At 57.5% G+C, this 18,485-nt stretch overlaps 7 protein-coding genes across 7 annotated transcripts; 3 read left to right on the top strand and 4 right to left on the bottom strand.

Moving 5' to 3' along the window:
• Nucleotides 1-591: 591 nt before the first annotated feature.
• Nucleotides 592-1,140, top strand: ISF_06860 (hypothetical protein; the record flags this gene model as incomplete). Its single annotated transcript, XM_018850464.1, has 1 exon — nucleotides 592-1,140. One exon carries the CDS (start codon nucleotides 592-594, stop codon nucleotides 1,138-1,140), a length of 549 nt encoding a protein of 182 aa, XP_018702504.1.
• Nucleotides 1,141-2,324: 1,184 nt separating this feature from the next.
• On the bottom strand, nucleotides 2,325-4,552 carry ISF_06859 (hypothetical protein; the record flags this gene model as incomplete). Its single annotated transcript, XM_018850463.1, has 3 exons — nucleotides 2,325-3,085; nucleotides 3,892-4,142; nucleotides 4,206-4,552. The coding sequence occupies 3 exons, from the start codon at nucleotides 4,550-4,552 to the stop codon at nucleotides 2,325-2,327; spliced, it is 1,359 nt and encodes a 452-aa protein (XP_018702503.1).
• Nucleotides 4,553-5,563: 1,011 nt separating this feature from the next.
• Nucleotides 5,564-7,457, bottom strand: ISF_06858 (hypothetical protein; the record flags this gene model as incomplete). Its single annotated transcript, XM_018850462.1, has 2 exons — nucleotides 5,564-6,074; nucleotides 6,136-7,457. The coding sequence occupies 2 exons, from the start codon at nucleotides 7,455-7,457 to the stop codon at nucleotides 5,564-5,566; spliced, it is 1,833 nt and encodes a 610-aa protein (XP_018702502.1).
• Nucleotides 7,458-8,919: 1,462 nt separating this feature from the next.
• On the bottom strand, nucleotides 8,920-9,296 carry ISF_06857 (hypothetical protein; the record flags this gene model as incomplete). The annotated part of the gene is made up of 2 exons (XM_018850461.1): nucleotides 8,920-9,087; nucleotides 9,186-9,296. 2 exons carry the CDS (start codon nucleotides 9,294-9,296, stop codon nucleotides 8,920-8,922), a joined length of 279 nt encoding a protein of 92 aa, XP_018702501.1.
• Nucleotides 9,297-9,929: 633 nt separating this feature from the next.
• Nucleotides 9,930-10,593, top strand: ISF_06856 (hypothetical protein; the record flags this gene model as incomplete). Its single annotated transcript, XM_018850460.1, has 2 exons — nucleotides 9,930-10,487; nucleotides 10,537-10,593. The coding sequence occupies 2 exons, from the start codon at nucleotides 9,930-9,932 to the stop codon at nucleotides 10,591-10,593; spliced, it is 615 nt and encodes a 204-aa protein (XP_018702500.1).
• A 498-nt stretch (nucleotides 10,594-11,091) lies between these two features.
• ISF_06855 (Galactose oxidase/kelch, beta-propeller) lies at nucleotides 11,092-14,445 on the bottom strand (the record flags this gene model as incomplete). Its single annotated transcript, XM_018850459.1, has 1 exon — nucleotides 11,092-14,445. The coding sequence occupies one exon, from the start codon at nucleotides 14,443-14,445 to the stop codon at nucleotides 11,092-11,094; it is 3,354 nt and encodes a 1,117-aa protein (XP_018702499.1).
• Nucleotides 14,446-16,946: 2,501 nt separating this feature from the next.
• ISF_06854 (Lipase, secreted) lies at nucleotides 16,947-18,386 on the top strand (the record flags this gene model as incomplete). Its single annotated transcript, XM_018850458.1, has 1 exon — nucleotides 16,947-18,386. One exon carries the CDS (start codon nucleotides 16,947-16,949, stop codon nucleotides 18,384-18,386), a length of 1,440 nt encoding a protein of 479 aa, XP_018702498.1.
• Nucleotides 18,387-18,485: the final 99 nt, after the last annotated feature.

The raw sequence follows: 18,485 nt of genomic DNA, 5'->3' as shown, positions 1-18,485 counted from the left end.
CCCCCCTTTCACATTCACCCCCTTTCGTTTTGCCATGTTTGCCCAGCGCCAACTTTTAGTTACCAGCCTGTGCGCAACTGATGATTAACCGCCAGATCCTTCTTTAACCGATTTTTCCCCCACTTCAGATGAAAGGATCAGCGTTGGGGTAGCCTGGGCGTGCGATGAGGCGGGAAAGGGGGTAAGGCGCCAACCACAGCAGTGGTCGTAGAAGTCAGCTAAGAAGCCTTGCTTTTCCCCAGGAGTGACCTGGGTTACCTGCAGGCTGCCAACTCGGGCAACCTCAGCAGGCTGCAGCGCACGGGGGGGGGGGGGGGGCAGATGTAGGAGGAGCAGGAGGAGGAAGAGGAGGGGAAAGGTTCTGTTGCACGCAGCTCACGCAGGACACACAGGACGGACTGTGCATATGTCCGATATAAAGCTTGCCCTCTGACGCTCCCCACCCCCCCGGCCTTGCCCTACGGGTTGGGTTGGTTGGTTAGACACCCAACCCCAACATCGCGAAACCTCTCTCTTTCCTCTTAATTCTTTCCCCGTCTCTCGTTTGCTCCTTTTTTCTCTCTCTTATTTCACTTTCGCCACCCTTCCACAATGGACCGGCCCGTCCAGACCGTCGAGTATTCCACCGACGCCTACAACTCTCTCCCCAACGTCGCCTCCGCCGCCGCCGCCTACCGCGCCTGCCACGGCGACCTCCTCACGCGACAGCTCATGCCGGACCTGTTCCGTCGGCACGCCGTCCAGGCCAACCTCGGCCTCGCCCTCCTCCACCGGCACCACCACCACACCGGCGCGCCCCCACTCGGCGCCGGCGAGAGCATGACCGCGCTGAGCGGCACCAAGAGCCCGGCCCCGCGCCAGCTCGGCGTTCCCGCCGTCTGGCGTCTCGACGTCGCCGACGGCCACGTCATCCCCGTCGAGTTCTCCCTCGAGGCCGCCCCCGTCGACTGGGGCGGCGACCGCCTCCAGGCATTCGTCAAGGAGTTCGCGGCGGTGCTGCGGGAGCACAGCGCCGAGGCGCACTTTGGGCTCTGCCTGTACCCGGGAGACGGCTACCCGGGGCACATCGAGGTCGAGGATGGGCGCGACACCGTGGGCTTGTCGCCCGAAGAGGTAAAATGCCCCGCCGTATTCCGTTAGGGGGGGAGTAGGGGGGAGCAGACCAGGGCAAGTTCCAGCTGATGCGGTCAACATAGGCACACACGCTCCCGCCGGGAGACTTGATAGAGGTGGCGTGGTTTTACACCGACGACCACCTTGAGCGCGACTGCAAATATTACTGTTTTAGTAGCAAGGAAAAAGCTGACCTGAGTACCTAATGCGAGACGAGGTACATAGATTGGTTATGGTTATGGGCGGTATGTGGTTTACCAGCGTGCGTCCCTCGAGTGTCAAGGGAAACTTGCTTGGTCATCAGCGCGGCGCAACGTTATTCCATTTTCACTATTTAGGGCACGGGCAAATATGTGTAATTAAAAGTGTATCTTGTCTGTTTGCGCGTCGTTTGAGGGCAAAGGATGGCAACCGCCACGGTCGTAGCCCTTGGTTGTTGCATCGGTGCTTGGGATAGCCGGGTTAAAGAGTAAACTTGCGCGATACCGCCCAAACAAGGGCAATGTTATGCGATGGCGTTTGGATATGGCATGATTGAAGGGAAATGAAAAGAAATGGAACGAAAAGCGAGTAGCTCTGGAATTTTGACAAAATTTGCATCCCTAGACCTCACCCAACCATCCGGAAATATCCTTCACCGCTCGACCTGCCATGACGATGAACAAGAGGGCCCCGAAACCGCTCGCCTGCGAAGCAAGTCATCCCACGTCACATCCCCGCAAGTGCCCAGGCACAGAAGGCGAGTCTGCTTAGAAACATGTGCCCGAGCGGGTTGTTAGGAGCTTGGAACCAGGAACGTCTGTGAGGTGCGGGTAGGCCCTCGACCATGAGAGCAGGTCGTAGCAGAGATATTCCTCAAGCAAGAGTACAAAGCTCTCTCTAACGAGCACAATAGAGTTGTCCTTTGCTGACTGGCCAGGTTCTTGGATATCCAATAGTCGACGGTGGAGGGCGTGATCGCCGCGGCGATGAGGAGAATCCCCGCTACCAACAGCGCACGACTGGTGATGGGGAGGTATGGTGTGGTTGCGTGCGACATTTGAGGTGATTCCGATGGACGAAAAATCATATGCAGATGTAACCAGTAGATAACGTTGATCGTATGGTACGATAAGTGGACAAGTCCCCAGCTTTAGAAGACGTTGAATTTCTGTGGATTTGCGATCCCTCCAACGCTAACTAGATAGCTTGACGTGGCGGCAACGGTTCGACTACCACGACGACCAGGAAGGGGCTGGAAGGACGCCAAAAATGGTCGTCACCTTGCCTGTTGAGTCACCATCGGCTCGCCTGCCTGTCTGAAACCGCTGCTCGTCCGATCGTTGCTCGTCCAGTCCGAGCGGTACGCCCTGGTACTGGCCACGGCCCGCATCGGCCATGAGAGCACGACACAAGGCTCTCCCGGCTGTGCGTGACGCCCACCAGAGGCCGGTGGCGAGTGCCAGCGGTGTTGTCGCCATGATGAAGGAAAAGACGAGTCCCAGCAAACGGCCGATGTTTTCGCGGTCACGATGCCGAAAGAGCGACTCTGCCGCCGCAGGGACGGACAGGACGAGGCCAAATGCCGCCATGACGCACCAGGGCACGCAGAGGCACAGCAAGACGACGCTGCCGGCGCGTGTCTCGTGGAAGAAGGCGTCGACGGGATCGGTGACGGCCGGACAGGCGCGAGTCTCGGAGACGAGTCGGTAGAGCAGAAAGACCTGGAGGAAGAAGACGAGCGAGATGACGGCGGTGACGAGGCTGACGAGCTCGCGGGGCGGAAGGGTGCCCTCGAGGGCCATGACGGCGAAGGGACCCCAGAAGTAGAGGACGGACATGGCGAGGCCAACGGCGAGGAGGAGGTGGTTGCGGATGGGCTGCCGCGGGTGCCCGGGCGGCTCCTGTATTTCGAGCGGGGAAATTAATGCCATCGTGTCGATGTTTTCAGTAATGATATAGATGGGGAAGCGATGAAACTGGGAAGAAGGAACTTGCGTTTGGTTTGTGTCGAGAATTGGGAATGGAATATTTGAGGCACGAGCAGCAAGGGGGCTTTGAAGATGATGTACATAGGTTGTGGGGCTAGGCCTGGCTGATCAGAGGTACTTGCAGGGGGGCTGTGACAGGACAGAGATGTCAGCTCGGCTCGGAAAAGAAAATGGCAGACAGATTCATGTTGATACCTATTGATTGATAAAGTGTCAGAAGATTGTTTGAAATAAGCTGTGAAAATGATAGGCCTGCGATGGAATGTTGCTAGCCTGGACCTGAGTCGACTCAAGTAAAACAATGGTCTACGGCTATCGCCGATCTATAATTAGTAGCTCACTGACTAACTAACTAGCTGATGGTCTCACTACCAGACGATTTTTGGAAGAAAGCAGATGGCTGCTTTTCAGCTGGTTGGGTATGCACTTTTAGTTACCTGTTACGCGGCTGGGCATCTACTTTGCACGAATTGACCGCCTTTGGCACCAGATTGCTTAAAATATTGTACTTGCGTTTGATAGAATTGACTGCAATCAGACTGGAACACTAGGCGGGTTCGGCATGTTGCCAATTCTAGTGTACCCAACATATTGTTCGACTTCGCTCTTCATAGATTGCCAAGCTCTCTCATTGAACGAGAAATCAGTCTGTTCAAACGAGAACAAGACTTTGACGCTGCTCTTAGTACTTTTGTTCCTAATAGTCGTGTGCATCTCCTTTGACAAGGAATAGTTAATGTTGCGAAGCGCTTTTTTTTAGAGCCAGTTAGCAAATGTTCTCTACATTCTGGAACATGTGTGCACTTACACACCCGAAGGTCATCGCGCACCTCGTCGTACGTGTATACTTGAAGGAGGCTCCAGAATGCCCTTCTCTCGCTGGTGAAGTTTGTCTTCTGAATGCTTTGCGAAATTGCGCCCAAGATGGCTTCGCTCGAAGCCGCCAGCGGCCGGGGAAGTACAATCCCAGCAAGCATAGCGGCGAGCAGTTCCCAGTGGAATCTGCTCCTGTCAGCGTCGATCTCCCTCTGAACAGGGTTGAACGAAGGACTGAAGATCCTGATTCACGGTAACGGTCAGCGTCGCTGTGACATCTGTTTCTTGGCAAAAAAGTTCACTCACCATGGATAAACGCCATCGTTAAAATAGACCTCCATGACCCTGGCGCGGTAGGTGGCGCGCCTCCATCTGGAGTCATCGCTATCATCGGTCGGCAGCTGACCTTCTTCTTTTCTCCTCCTCACCTGGATACCAGCGTGAATTGTAGCCAACTGATGAGTCAAAGCGAGCATTTGCTCGATCTCTCCCATGCGCTGTCTGAACCTTTCACCGAGGCCAGGCCCCTCCATATTGACATACAAAATGTTGTCTAGGCCATTCAACCCCATGTCATCCTCATTTGGGATTTCATTGTGCTGAGGGATCCTGAAGGAAGGCTTGTCAATGGGGAGTTGCGCGATGTCGGTCATGGTGCTAGGAGGCCTTGCGATCAATTTCAGTTGGGTCAGGTGTAGATGGTTTCCTTAGCTGACAAAAAAGTTATGTGAGTGATGCTGATGGGAATGTATGGTGTGAGGCGCTGGTGTGAGGCGCACGCATTTAATATCTGAGTTTTAAGACTTGCTTTTGTGACTACGGTGCCTATAAGACTCTCCCCATCTCTTGCACGTTCCTACTGACCGCTCATTCGCAGTATTCCGTCCGAGATATTTGAATCTTGCAAGACACTTTGATGGCATCGTCCTTACGTGTTCAACGCCACTCTTCGGGCATCTATGCATGGCGCATCCAGTATTTCATGCAAGCCGGGTTGTATTTGGCGAGTAATATAGAGGCTTTGGGTGACATTCATTGAGACGGTGCATGGGAATGTCGTGTAATGCTCTCATTTCAGCTAGCCAATGTCCTGCAGGTTGATGTCGTTCAGCCCTCGTGCGTATCACAGGGAAATGGTCTAGTGCTCTACAGCACCGACCTCTGTGCCTTGAGAAGTGGCTAGATGGTACAAAAGTTCGGACCTCTTCCGAGACAAAACGAAAACAGACGAGAACTAAAGAGTGCGGAATCGTATACCGGCCGTCATCGAAGAGGCAGCCCGACAGACACGGCTGACAGAATCCGGTCGAACCCGAGACTCGCCTCCTCGTAGCGGTAACAAGCACTCAAGACTGCAAGTCTATGCGACTCTTTTGACAAAAGTTCTCTACAGAAGATGCAGGTGAGAGTGTATGTATCATGCATGCCTCTTGGCCTTTGTTCACATCCATCCCGACGCCCAGAGCACAGCTGGAAGCCAATGCACTTGTCCACCTTAATGGTAGGATTGATCGCGCTTGCTTGGTACGAATGTAGCGTCCCTGGCACCAACTTATTAAAAGAAATTGTATAATTGAAGCTATAAAAAAACCTTACCAAAGTAAGGACAGGAGAGAGAAAAAAAAGTAGCTACGTTAATATGTTTTCCATAAAGCGACATCCATTTAGCTCAGCTCCTTGCGGGGCTGGCGAGCCTCCCGCCACTCCGCATCCACCTGGGCGTAGGCGTCGCCGAACTTGGGGACCGACTTCTTCTCGCAGTAGCGGAACTTGACCTCGAAGAAGATCTGCGCCTCGAACTCGCCCTGGGCAGGGTTGCTGCCCGAGCGGCGGGCGCAGATGATGGCATCGTCGAAGAAGCGGTTGTCCTCGAAGCCCTTGCCAGAGCACAGGCACGCTTGAATCGTGGCGACGTCGCCCTTGCCGAGGCACTCCGTCTCCTTGTCAGACTTCTTCTTGCAGATGTCCTTGGCGTCAGGGCGGGCGGTGGCGGCGGTGGTCGGGCACGGGGGGCAGGTCTCGGCGGGCTTGCTGGGGGCGGAGGAGCCGTTGTTGCCGTTCTGGGCGGGAGTCTTGGAACCGTCCTGGCCGGGAGCACCGGGAGCAGGGGCGGCGGGCTTGTTGGAGTTGTCGCCGGAAGAGCCAGGGGCGCCGGGAGCGGCGGGCTTGGATTCGCTGCCGGAGGGGGTCTGCGGAGTGGCGGGAGCGGCGGGGAGCGGCGGGCACCTCAACACACTCCTCCTGCTCGGCGTTCTGGGCAGGCTGAGCACCCGGGCGGCCGTTGTTGCCGGTGGCGGGCTTGCCGGTGGAAGGCTTGTTGCCAGACGAGGGGACCTTGACGCTCTCCTGCATCGGGGGAGGGAGACGCTGCTGCTCGCCGTTGCCGCTGGGCTTGGAGGGCGCCACGACAACGGGCTTGCCCTCGCCGCCGACAATCTGGTTGACCTCATCGGCCAGGTTGACGTCCTTGCCGGCGTCGGGCAGGGCCTCCTTGATCTCCTCGAACTGCTTGTTGCTGCCGATGACGTAGACGGGCTGCTGGGTGTCGACGCCCTTGTTGTCGAAGTTGATGGTGATGCTGCTTCCGGAGGAGCCCTGCGCGGGCGAGCAGCCGACGGTGACGTAGACGACGACGATCTTGCACACCTTGCCGTTGATGACGATGGTCACGCCGTCGGAGCCGGCGCCCGGTGCGGCGGGCACGGCGGGCGTGGGGGCAATAGGGGTGGCGGAGAGGACAGAGGTGGTCGAGGTGAGGGTGGTGAGGGTGGACGGCTTGCCGCTCACGATGGCGGTGCCGTTCTGGAAGGGCGGGCGGGAGGTGGTGCTGACGGTGCTGGTCGCAGGCTTGGTGTCGTTGGCGGGCATCTCGATGGCGACGAAGACGGGAACCTGGACGTGACCGGCGGGCTCCTCAGCAGCCACAGCGGGGGCGGTGACGTTCTTGACCGCGTCCTCGCCGGCGGCCGCCGCGGGGGTGAACTTGCCCGGGCCCTGGACCTTGGGCACCTCGAAGCCGGCGTCCTTGTAGTACACGGTCGGGTCGATGACCTTGCCCGGGTGCTGGTTGATGGAGCCACCCGCGGGCGGGTCGCCCATCTTGTTTCTCAGGTCATCGAAGAACTTCTCGTAGCTGCGCGTCTCCTCCTTGTTGTCGCAGTAGCCGGTCTGGACCTCCTTGAAGAAGGCCTCCCAGTACTTCTTCTGCACCTGGGGTTGAAGGCCGTTCTGGAACTTGCACTCGGCGCAGGCCGCCTCGTCGGCGACGTAGGAGCTGGGCTCGGCGCAAAGGCAGTCGCGCTGGGCCTTCTGCTCCGCGGGGTTGGCGACCGTCCGGGGGCACTTCTGGACGCGGGTACGGAGTACCGAGGCGCAGGGCCAGATGAGCCCGTCGGCGGAGGTGTCGATCTTGTGGCAGGCATCGAAGGCGACGTTATTTCCGACGAGGTTCAACAGATCCTGGGGAGCCGGGATGCCGATGGCGTTGGCCTCCTTCTGGGCGGAGACGACGGTGCTGCCGAGCGTGGCCGCGCCGGCGATGGCAACGGAGATTCTCATCTTGATCTTTTTCTTGGTAATGATATTAATGAGTAGTAGAGAAGAAGAATAAGAAAGCAAAAGTGCTGAAATACAACGACGATTAAATTGCCACTTATTAAAACGAACGAGTGTATAAGTCTCTCAGTCGCGATGCCTAGAATCAAAGAAAGAAAGGCACAAGTGATTAATTCAATGGTATCTAAAAGAAAACACAAACTGAAGACGGGTCGTCTTGAAGAATATATATCATTACAATTCAACAGTTGAGCCCTTCGACCGTGAGGCTTAGCCCGGACTGTCCGGCTTCCATGACTCGTAACCTGCGCGACTCTACGTCTGGCTTCGTCTCAAGTTGGAAACACGACCAACTCGCTGTAGCCCAGTAATGTGTTTCTGCGCGTTTGAGCCAGTCACCCAGCGAGAAGCGCCCTCATACTGGAGCCCAACAAAGAAAAATCGAGAAAAGCTCGCCCTGACTAAGTCGAAGCTGCCAAGTCTCTCGCGCATTGCCCAGCTTTCATTACTCGGGCCCGCAGCGGGCGCAGGAAGAAGGTAATGCAATCTTGCTTGGTCCCTGCGATACCGGACCAACGTTAATCATGCTGAAAGATCCGCGAAGATTATGCGCAATGTCAACGAGGTTCCATAAGTAATGACCTGATGCGGTGGCAGCGGTGCACAGCCGGGGCGAAGGTGTAAGGCGAGGCTGGAAAAGGTTGAGAGGAGGCGGGATACCCACGTAACGTTGACTTCTGACATTGCGGGAGGGCCGATGTATATCGTTCGAAGAGAATATTCTTGTTAATCAGAAAGAATAAGCCACGCATCTCCCTGTTCTCGCCAACATTGGCCGAGCACGGGTACTCATTAACCCATCATCTTCGTCATTATCGTCACTACAGCCACTTATTAATATTCAGAGTGCTGGTAGGACATACAAGTATTCTCCCGCCCCTGTCCCAGACGTTTGCTGCCGCGACCATGAATCCAGAATATTCTTTTTTGCCCTGCCTCGTAACAGATTCTCGGCCTGTCTCGCCGAACATCCCCGCTCCGCTGACTCGCCCTACCATCGTCCGAGTAGAAATTACAGCATATTAATATGCTTAATATGCCCGTGCTACAACATGCGTACTGAGAGCAAATAATTACGATTCACGAGATCCCATTCACGGAAGCACTTACCAATACAATGCTCGCATTATACGGTCACTAGGGCAGAACCATTATTAAGACGATCAATGACAAGGCTAGAAAGACTGGAGAAGCGAGAAGTAATTAAAGAAAGATTTGAGGACCAAGGAAAATCAGTTCACTGCCAAGTCAAATCCTTGACGCTGATTACCTTACTCGCTTAGGAAGTCGACCAAAAACTGCTGCTTCCCTGCCTTTTTGTAATCGCCCAGTTGTTGCTGGCGCCGCCTTTGTGGTTCGTAAACTTGACTCGGAAGATCAGGCTACCCGCCTCAATGTCAACAGACTAGAACAAGGCTTGAGTGTCGGGCGCAGAAGCCAAAATCCATGTCTCGTCCTTGTTGAAGAAGTTCTTATTCTGCTCGTGCGAAATCGCGGTCCTGTGTGTCGAGTAGCGGTCATGTAGCCAGATTCGCAGCTGCTCGTTGACCGTGATGCTGGTATCGCCTGAGTCCTTTATCACCGTAGCGTCCAAGAACAAGGTCAGAGTCTTTGTCAGTGCCGAATTTGAAGCCATTTCCAGAACTTTCAAGAGGCGGGTTGAAGGCGTACCAGTCCATCAACATCCTCGATATCCGCCGTGAGGAAGACTAGGACGCCTTGGTGATGTGGTTTCGCGACTGTCGAGACGAGGCTCAGGAGTGACACGGTGAAGCCACCCATTGCTCTCTCACCAAATTATTGCTTCCAGGGCTTTTTCTTTTGTGTCGTGGGCGCATCATTGCTTCTGGGCATCTTGCGGCTAGGAAAATGCTATTGTCTAACCCGACTATTGCATTGGGCAACCTCGGTTGCCCTGGCAAGTTACAGACTATGTAGTACCTTGTACCTATTGTTAGTACCAGACGGACGTGCTGTGTGTATCATGGCATCTTTTTGACTTTTATCCCTCTCCTGATTCTTGTTTGTTGATTTCCTCCTCCTCCATCATCATTAACTACAGACAGCTGCTTCCCCAAGAAACACTCTAGCTACATACCATCTACCCACGTCACACTCTCGGAAGGGTTCGAATAGCTTCATCTGCTTCGCCTTGGCCCTCCAGAGCAATCCAAGACATCATGGCCGTACTCATGGACGGAGATTCAGCGATGCCCGCCAACGACGCCTTAGCTCTCAGACTGATGTTTGTTGAGCCTGACAATCCTGACCATGCCCACCCGTTGACCAACTCCTGCAGGGAAATAACGCCGCCCATCGCTGAAGAGGAAAAACGCCAGCTGGCGATAGAGATTGACGCTGAAGACCGCATCGAGCTAGAAAACAACGGGCTGCCCGCCATGCTACCCACCTAACATGGACATCACCGCCGAGCCCCCCGCAGAATACCAAGAGCATCGTCGACTACTGGAACTTCGACGGCATCGTGCTCGGCGCGCAGCTGCGCGACTGGAAAAGGTTCCGCTGGGTGCAGGCCCGAGACCGGCAAAAATACCGCAAGCAGTTTATCGAGTTGGTGCACCAGCGTCTGCGCGCGCACGGCGTCGAGGAGATGCCCAGGCTGCTGCCGAACCACAGGAGGCAGAGCAGGCGCGACAACCGGCTCGAGTTTTACCACCACCACCACCTCCTCCTCCTCCTCCTCCTCCTCCTCCTCCGGCTCCGGCGCCTGGAGAAGATGGTCAAGGAGCGAGGTTGCTGGAAGGAAAACAGTTGGGCAGCAAGCCACCAAGCCTACCCGCCGCTTCTGGATCCGGACTTTACGGGGGACCCCTCGCTGAAATTCTTCCCAGGATCCTGACAACGTCGCTCATCACCGGCTCGGGATCGCGCGGGGCAGTATCGAGAGCCAGGAGACGCTGCTGCGGTGGATGGCGGCACGGTCGGCCGAGATGGGGACAAGACGACGGGTTCGTGAGCGGGCCGCGCCCGGGAAACACGGCGTTCACCTCGGGCCGGACAGCAGAAGCGTCCCGGTGCTGCTGCTGCTGCTGCTGCTGCTGCTGCTGGCGAGCGATGATGGCGGCGACAATCCAGAGCCTCCTCCGAAGCGGAGGGCTGTCGCTACGCCGCGCAAGTAACGCGCCGCGACCCCGGACACCAAACCCAAGCAAGCCTGAAGCGCCATCGCGGATCATCACAACCCGGAGCGGCCGCGTAATCACGGCCGCCGGAGAGGTATACGCTCAAACTAAAGCCAACTCATCACGACACTAATCACAAGGGGAACGTCAACCTTTTAAGGAGATGTTTATTTTCATACTATTGTAACCTAAAGAAGAGAAATGGCAAAAAAAAAAAAAAACCTATGTACTCGAATCGATATCCCGTAAACGTTTCGGCTTTGTTTTACATCAGACATGACTTTGTATAACATGGCCTCATATATGTCCCATAGCAGCTCCTTGAAAGATCTCTCTGGCCAATGACTATCCAAAAAGAAAATCAAAAAATACAGAACCAAGCAAAAGAACTCCAGGCCAATTCAAGCAAGATGCAAACGCACACACTACAAAATTCACGCCTTTGGAGACTGTGACTCCTTGCGCTCCGGGCTCCCCTCCCTACTCTCGATCGAGTCCACCATCTGCAGCACCCTCGACTTGGCACGCGCCCGCTCCATCGTCACCGCCTCCGCCGTGCCGTACACCGCCGCCGACCTCCTGTCGCCGACGCCGTGCTCCGCCAGCGCGCCCTGCCGACTCATCCGCAGCATCGCTTCCCGGTCATCGTCGTGGTGCTCCCCCGAGCGCTTCCCCCCGTACGTGGTCACGGGTGTCAGGCTGCGCAGCGACGGCGTGATGAACGGCGACGCCTGGCTGCCCGGGTCCTGGAGGAAGGAGGCCGGTGGCGCCATCACCGTCTGCGGGCGCTCGGAGCCGCTCGAGGACAGCTGGCTCACCGAGTCCAGCACCTCGGCCGAGTGCGGCTCGTGGACGCGCGGCGGCGGCTCCAGCACCAGCGCGCTGGGCTTCGGCTTTGTCTTGCTGATCGCCAGCGGCGGCGGCACGTCCTCATCTTCCTCGTCGTTGTCGTTATCTGCAGCATTCACCACCCGCAGCCGTTCCTTGGGCACCGTGAACATGACCTGCACCAGGCGCTGTTCCACCGCGCGTTCAATGTCCCAGTCGGTCTCGGCCTCCGGCTCCGCCGCACCGCTCACGCGACGACGCTTGCTGCCGCCGTCCAGATCGGTCGCCCCGTCACGGTCGACTTGCGCCGGAGGGTCGCTCAGGTTCCAGCCGCGGCGGCCCTGCTTCCTTCGCAGGATCTCGCCGCTGACGCCGGCCAGCGGTGCCTCGTAGTCGGCGCTCCCGCGCTCCAGGGACGGTCGGCGCGGGCTCTCCTCGCGCATCGACGAGTCCGGCGACGGCGTGGACTCGGACCCGGAGAAGACGCGCCGCAGGGAGCCCAGCCACGTCCTCCGAGCTTTGTTCTTGGACGGTGACCCCGGGACGGGAATGTGGTCGTACTCGTCATAGCCGCTACCGCCGCGGAGGAGACCGGGCGCCTCGGCTTGGAGCGTGCCGAAGCCAGACTTGGCCGTGCGGTAGCTGCCCGACGAGGAGCTGGCAGCCTTCTTATGGTACACGCCAGCGCCGGCGAGCAGGCTGTCCGCGGCACTCCGCGTCGACTCGGACAGGTTGGAGCCGCTTCGCGAGTCGTCGTCGTGGTAGGCCGATAGGTGGTGCCAATCGCCGCTACGGGTCGGCGAGCTTCGGCCGGCGCGGTTCCGGGCATGTCTCGTGAGCAGCGCTTCGGCACCGCCATCCGCTTCCGAAGACCACTCCTGCACCTCCGGGTCCGGCCGTTCCGGGCTTGGCGTGCCACGACGGGGAATCGCGTAAATGGCCGCCGCGCCCGCCGCAGCCCCGATACCGGCCGCCGCAGCATAGTGACCCGTGCCGGGCGGGTTCTGGAAGGGATCCGTATGCCCCTCTGACGACGGCGTCAGCAGCTCCTTTTCGCGGAAACTATCCTCATCCTCGTCGTCCTCCAAGATCGGGTGAATCTGTCCAGGGGGCGAGGCAAAGTTGGACATGCGCCCGTCAGGCGACGGCAGGTAGGGCACATAACCACCACGAAGCTGACCGCTGACGGGTTTTCTTGTGATGGGACTTTGCTCGCCGGAGCCGCCACTCATAAGCAGGCTCTCGTATCCTCCGTGGGACTTTTCGCTGTACATCTGTTGGCGATTGTTCTGATTATAGTCAACGTTGTTGTCGCGCTGGCCGAACCATCCCCATTGACCATAGCCAGCTGGCGGATCCAAGACGTCGTCGCGGTCGTTGAAGAATTCGGCATCCCGCGCCATGGCTCGCGCAGCGTCATCACGTCTGCGCTCGTTGCGCTGCTTACGCTGTCGGAGGCAACAGAACAAGGCAATCGCGCCAATCAACAGCAGCAGGCCAAGACCAAGACCCAGGCCCAGGCCCAGGCCGAGTCGTCGGGAGCGGCTGCCTTCTCCCTGGCCATTCGATCCGATGCTAGGCGCATCAGGATCGTTCGGGCTAGGGGGCGGTCGCTTGTACTCCTGCGTCCACTCCATCGAGGTTAGGTTGAGAAACCTTGCCGTGTACGGCGCGGCTCTTTTGCTCGCCGACGAGCCAGCACTCGAGTTGATCGTCCAGCCGCCATACACCATCATGATGTTTCCGGGCAGCAAGGCCGATCCGTGTCCGTAGATGCCGTCCCCTGCCGGCTGCGCCTCCGGCACCGCCCACATCCACGAGTTGTACGTCTGGCTCATCTTGAGCACCGCCAGCTGCGGCTCCGCAGCCGTGTTCACGTCGCCCACCCAGCCGCCCATCACCACCACCTCGCTGCCGTCCTGGCTGAGAATCGCCGTGTGCCCGGACCGGCTCGTCACCTCCGGCACAACGTCGCCGTCGTCCCTCCTGCTATTCCCACCGCCGCTGCGGACCAGTTCCGTGTTAGCCGTCTTGCTCACGGGCTGTTTGATGTCAATGTACGACCACGCCTGCTCCGGAAGGCTCCACACCGCCGCCGTGCTCATATTGATGAACGCCTGCTGTGTGTGCCCGCCGAGCAGGATGTACGTCATCTTTTGCGTTATCGTGCCGGATATGTTGGTGATGGACGGCGGCTGCGGCGTCAGCGTGAATCCGGCAAACGGCGAGCGCGGGCCGGCCGTTGACGCAATGGACGCGTCGTATCCCGTCTGCGCGTCGCCGCTCTCCGGCGTCAGGCTCACCATCATCTTGGTGTAGTTGGCGCCCGCCTGCCACTTCTGCGCATCCGTGCTTGGCGCCTCGCACATGCCGCCGTAGCTGTACAGCGTAGGCTGGTCCATGACGGGCGCCAGCTTGGCGGAGAAGGCCAGCGTGCCGCCCAGGAAGAAGGGCGCGCCGCCCGGGCTCGTGCCCTGGGCCGTGTTGCGAGTGCTGCGCTTCGTCCAGGCGCCGCCGCCGACAGTCGCGCCGCCACCATCCTTAGTGTCATCGTAGGACCAGACGGCGCCGGCGTCACCGCCGCAGACGCCGGCGTAGACGAGCACAGAGCCGTTGGCGGTGCGGACCGCGCCAAAGGCGGTGCCGGGGGCGGCGTCGCTGAGAAAGGGTAGCTGGCTGGAGAGCACCTTGGGGCTGAGGTCGGCGTTGAGCTTGTCGTTGTAGTCGAAGGAGAGGAACTGCACGCTGCCATCGTCGGCTTGCTTGAACATGTACGTCTGACCGGCGCCGTGGCACGACGACTTGCTGAAGCATGACGGCGTGAGGATCTGCGTCGGCACGTAGGGAAACTGGTGCGCGGCGACGGTCGTCGATGCCGAGGCCGCGACGACCAAGGCTGCCAGGGTCGTCCGCCGTATAGGCCGTCGCACAGCGTCGGTACGCCGTGGCGATTTAGCCATCTGTGTGATATCGTCGGATGTACGATCGTATGCGTACTTATAGGGTAGAAGGGGGGGGAGGTTCGTATTGTTTCGTCTGCAGTCGTCTGCCTAAACCATCATGCTGGAGACGGCACTTCGTTTCTCTTGGGCTCGTTCTCTTGTTTTCCGTAGATCCGGGATATACCAGACCACGTATGACCAGCCACCAGGGAAGCAGCGAGCTGTGCGACGAGCCTGTCAAAAAAGCAACGAGACAAGCGGAAGCACAACGACGGGGAAACACTCGACAACGTCGCCTGCCGTCAAACCTCCTTGCCTCGGGAAAGATGATACGCAGTGGAAAAGATCTGTCGAGGGAGAGCGTAGAGAAGTTACTTGCAAAGCAGGGCGAATTGAGGCCCAACGACTTGTCTCGCCGGTCCGCAGTCTAATATCCCGAGCAAGGAAGCGGGGATCCCGGTAACGACTGGCAACGGGAGGAGGAGGGGGTGCGTATGCATGTCGCATGCGGGCTTATCAAGATGGGCAAATAGAATCTGGCAACTGACCACTTTGCAGTCAAGGTTTCTGGTATAAAACGGGGTGGCGCTGCATCCTATTCGCGGCAGGTGAGCGACTTGGGTCTGTTCTAGTTTAGTTGGCAACAATGGACCCCTCGAAGCGAGGCTCTGGGGGTTCGAGAACGGTCCTATTGTCTACAAAGCTTCTCCCTGGGCTGGGTTGGTGGTGAATGATTGGGGGGGTGGGTATGTTTTGGTTACGGTGGTTGCCACGGAGATGCCACCATCACAATGGTGTGGGTGTGGTGGTGTGGAGAGCTGGCACGCGCTTATTCGCGATTTTACGTGTCTAGTTCTGGATGTTATCCGTGTCGCGCTTGGACGGTGAGGGAAAACCTGTATAAAATATAAACAGAAAGAAAAAAAAACAAGTACAAAAGGCTTGGAAATGCTCGCCAACAGAGAAAAAGGAAACAACATTGCTTCGTAGCTAAGCTGGTGATGCTAGGACCCGTTGCAGCCGGGACATTAACGACGAAACGTTAAACACGCCACATACTGGTAAATGCTAATGACTGGTAACGTTAGCTGGTAATTTAGTAGAATCTTCAACGGCTAGTTACCGCCGTACCAGATTGACGAATGAGGAAGGTGTCATGATAAATTACGTGTAATTCATACTTGTATAAACGCATACAGCCTGCCATCTGTTCAGGTAGCTGGATGTGCGAACAAGTATAGGGTAGTTGTTTGTGTAGAGGTTGCATATCTTCCTTGGCGCCTCTGCCACTATCCTCTGCGCAGCTTAACAATAATCCGAAAAAAAAAAATTCGAAACTTGCCGCAGTCGCTCTCCAGTATATCAACGAACAAAAGAGCTAAGCAGCTCGATCTCGTCACAAATTCTCATAGAACAGGCTGTGACACCAGGTTTCTGAGTATTAGGGCTTGTCTGCCATCACTATGTATCCTTGTACTATTCAATGTGGAGATTTAGTCATCTGAAAATCTCAGTCTTTGTGGCCTCCAGATCTGTTTTTACCTAATTCCACACATTTCTAACCCCCCTCTCGGGGCGAACCTCGATCCGTTCGCCTGTACCCGACCTGACCTGTTGGTCGATGTGCTGCGCCGTGGCTGAAAATGGAGGCGGTGCAATGACAGTGATCCTCCAGTCAATCGCCGCTCCTCTACGAAGAAATTTTTGAAGACGTCCACCACGGCCTGTCGTCTTGTTCTTTGCCCTGCCTCTTATTAGATAAGCTGCGCGCATCTCCCAGAGCATGCATAGCAATAGAGAATAATAACCCCCGCGTTATTACAATAGCGTCCCGCCCACTTGTCCAGGATTGTGGTGGAGAAGCTTTCACATTTCACTTTGAACGCCTCGGGATGCTGAATACCTGACCCCATTCATTGTTGCATGCAATTTATCTAGTGCATCTCTCTGCACCTCCGCATCTTTCGTGCGGAGAAGTCTGTCAAATGCTCCTGTCAAATGTTTGCGCTTCTCGGGCGTAGACGTGCGTGCCAGGGCCAATTCTGCTGTTCGACGTCGAACCTCGACCCTTTTTGCGCTGTTCGGCGGTGAACTGCGCCACAACTGATCGTCGTTCGACGTCGAACTCATCTCTACCCCAGAAAAATGGTCCGCGTGCGGTGGAGCGCTCCCCAGCACGACGACGGAGTTAGCAGGAGAACACGGGCCTTTCACCACACAAGGGAGGACTTTGCGAGCTCTGTCAGCTTATTAGCGGTCGTACGGCCCAGAAGAATTTCAACGGCATCACGGCTTTCAGCTCCGTCTGCCCTTTTTGGACCGGGCCCGGAGCCTACATTCTTTCATCATGCTCCGCGGCCGGTGTACATTGGCCTCGGGCTTGGCCTCGTCCCTGGATGAGGGCGAGCTGATCTTGGGTTTTCATAAGTTCATTTAAACCTCACGGCGGCCCCAGCTTCAATGCGGTTCAGGACTTGCAACGAGGATGACCAAGGCTCACACGAAGCCAATCCCCAACGATGCAGGTTACCCTCTGGTCCGTGGCTCGCGCCACCCTTCTCCTGTCTACCTTCCTCCACTCGGCCCATGGCCGGGCCATTGAGACTGCCCAAGGCCGGGCCGTTGAAACCGCCCGGGACCTGATCCCCGTCCCTGCCCAGGACCCCTTCTACGTGCCGCCCGCGGGCTTCGAGTCGGCCAGTCCCGGCGCCGTCCTCCGCTCCCGCAAGGTCGTCTCGTCCTTCTTCGGCCTCATCCCCAACCCCGTCGCCACCTATCAGATCCTGTACCGCACCACCGCTATCGACGGCTCCGCCATCGCCTCCGTCACCACCGTCTTCAAGCCCGCCCTCGCTAAGAAGGACCGCTTCGTTGTCTGGAACACCGCCTACGACAGCTCCGCTACGCAGTGCGACCCCAGCTACACGTACCGCCTTGGGTCCAACGTCCTGCCTTCCATCTTCACCACCAACGGCATCGAGCAGCTCATCATCCAGCTCTACGTCCTTAAGGGCTACATCGTCTCGTCGCCCGACTACGAGGGCCCGGACGCGGCCTTCACCGCAGGCCGGCTCTCCGGCATGGGCGTCCTCGACAGCATGCGCGCCGTGTCCAACTTTGGCGCCACCCTGGGCCTCTCCACCAAGACGCCGGCCATCGTCGGTGCCGGATACTCGGGCGGCGGCCTCGCGACCGCGTGGGCGGCGGCGCTGCATCCCGTCTACGCCCCCGAGCTGCCGGTCAAGGGCTGGTCCGCGGGCGGCATCCCGGCCAACCTGACGTACATCTTCGAGTATATCGACGGCAACCTCCTGAGCGGCTTCGAGGCGATCTCGCTCGCCGGTCTCCAGAAGCCGTCCGCCTACGGGGCGACCCTAAAGCCTTTACTGGACAGCATCGCCACGCCGGCGCTTCAAAAGGTGTTTGATTTCGCCAACACCCAGTGCATGGTGCCGAACCTCCTCAATTTCCCGTTCCAGTCTCTGTACGACACCAAGTACCAGAGCCTCGGCAAGAGCGTGCTCACGAACCCGACGCTGCTCTCCGTCCTGCAGGACAACACGCTGGGCGTCGACAAGGCGCAGAAGCCGGCCGCGCCTTTTCTCATGTTCCATGCCAAGCCCGACGAGCTCGTTCCATACGTCCCCGCGGCCAAAACCCGTGACACGTGGTGCGCGGATGGCGCCACCATCAAATTTGTCGAGTACGGAAATGGCGGCCATATCACGACCGCCGTGCTGGGTCTTCCGGATGCTCTCCAGTTTGCCGACGATGTGTTTGCTAACAAGATTGCTTCTGGGTGCACGAGCAAGACTGTTCTCGACGACACCCTCAACCCGCTTGCCTTTGGTATCTCATTGGAGCCTCTCGCCATTAATCTGATCAACTACTTGGCAGCCCTCGGCAAACAAGATGCGAATTGGCTGGCGGGTATCAAGAAGGGCGCAGCTACGCGATGAGACATGTGTCAACGAGCACCACAAGCACATCATAATTCAAATGAATAATCTTATTTTTTTTGCGCGGTTCTTCAGCTGCCTTTATCTCGCAAGTGCAGA

This window comes from Cordyceps fumosorosea, assembly GCF_001636725.1.
Source record: "Cordyceps fumosorosea ARSEF 2679 chromosome Unknown scaffold_18, whole genome shotgun sequence".
Classification (NCBI taxonomy): Eukaryota; Fungi; Ascomycota; class Sordariomycetes; order Hypocreales; family Cordycipitaceae; genus Cordyceps; species Cordyceps fumosorosea.
Note: the sequence above shows the minus strand (reverse complement) of the source record. Positions and strands in the feature narration are given on the sequence as shown.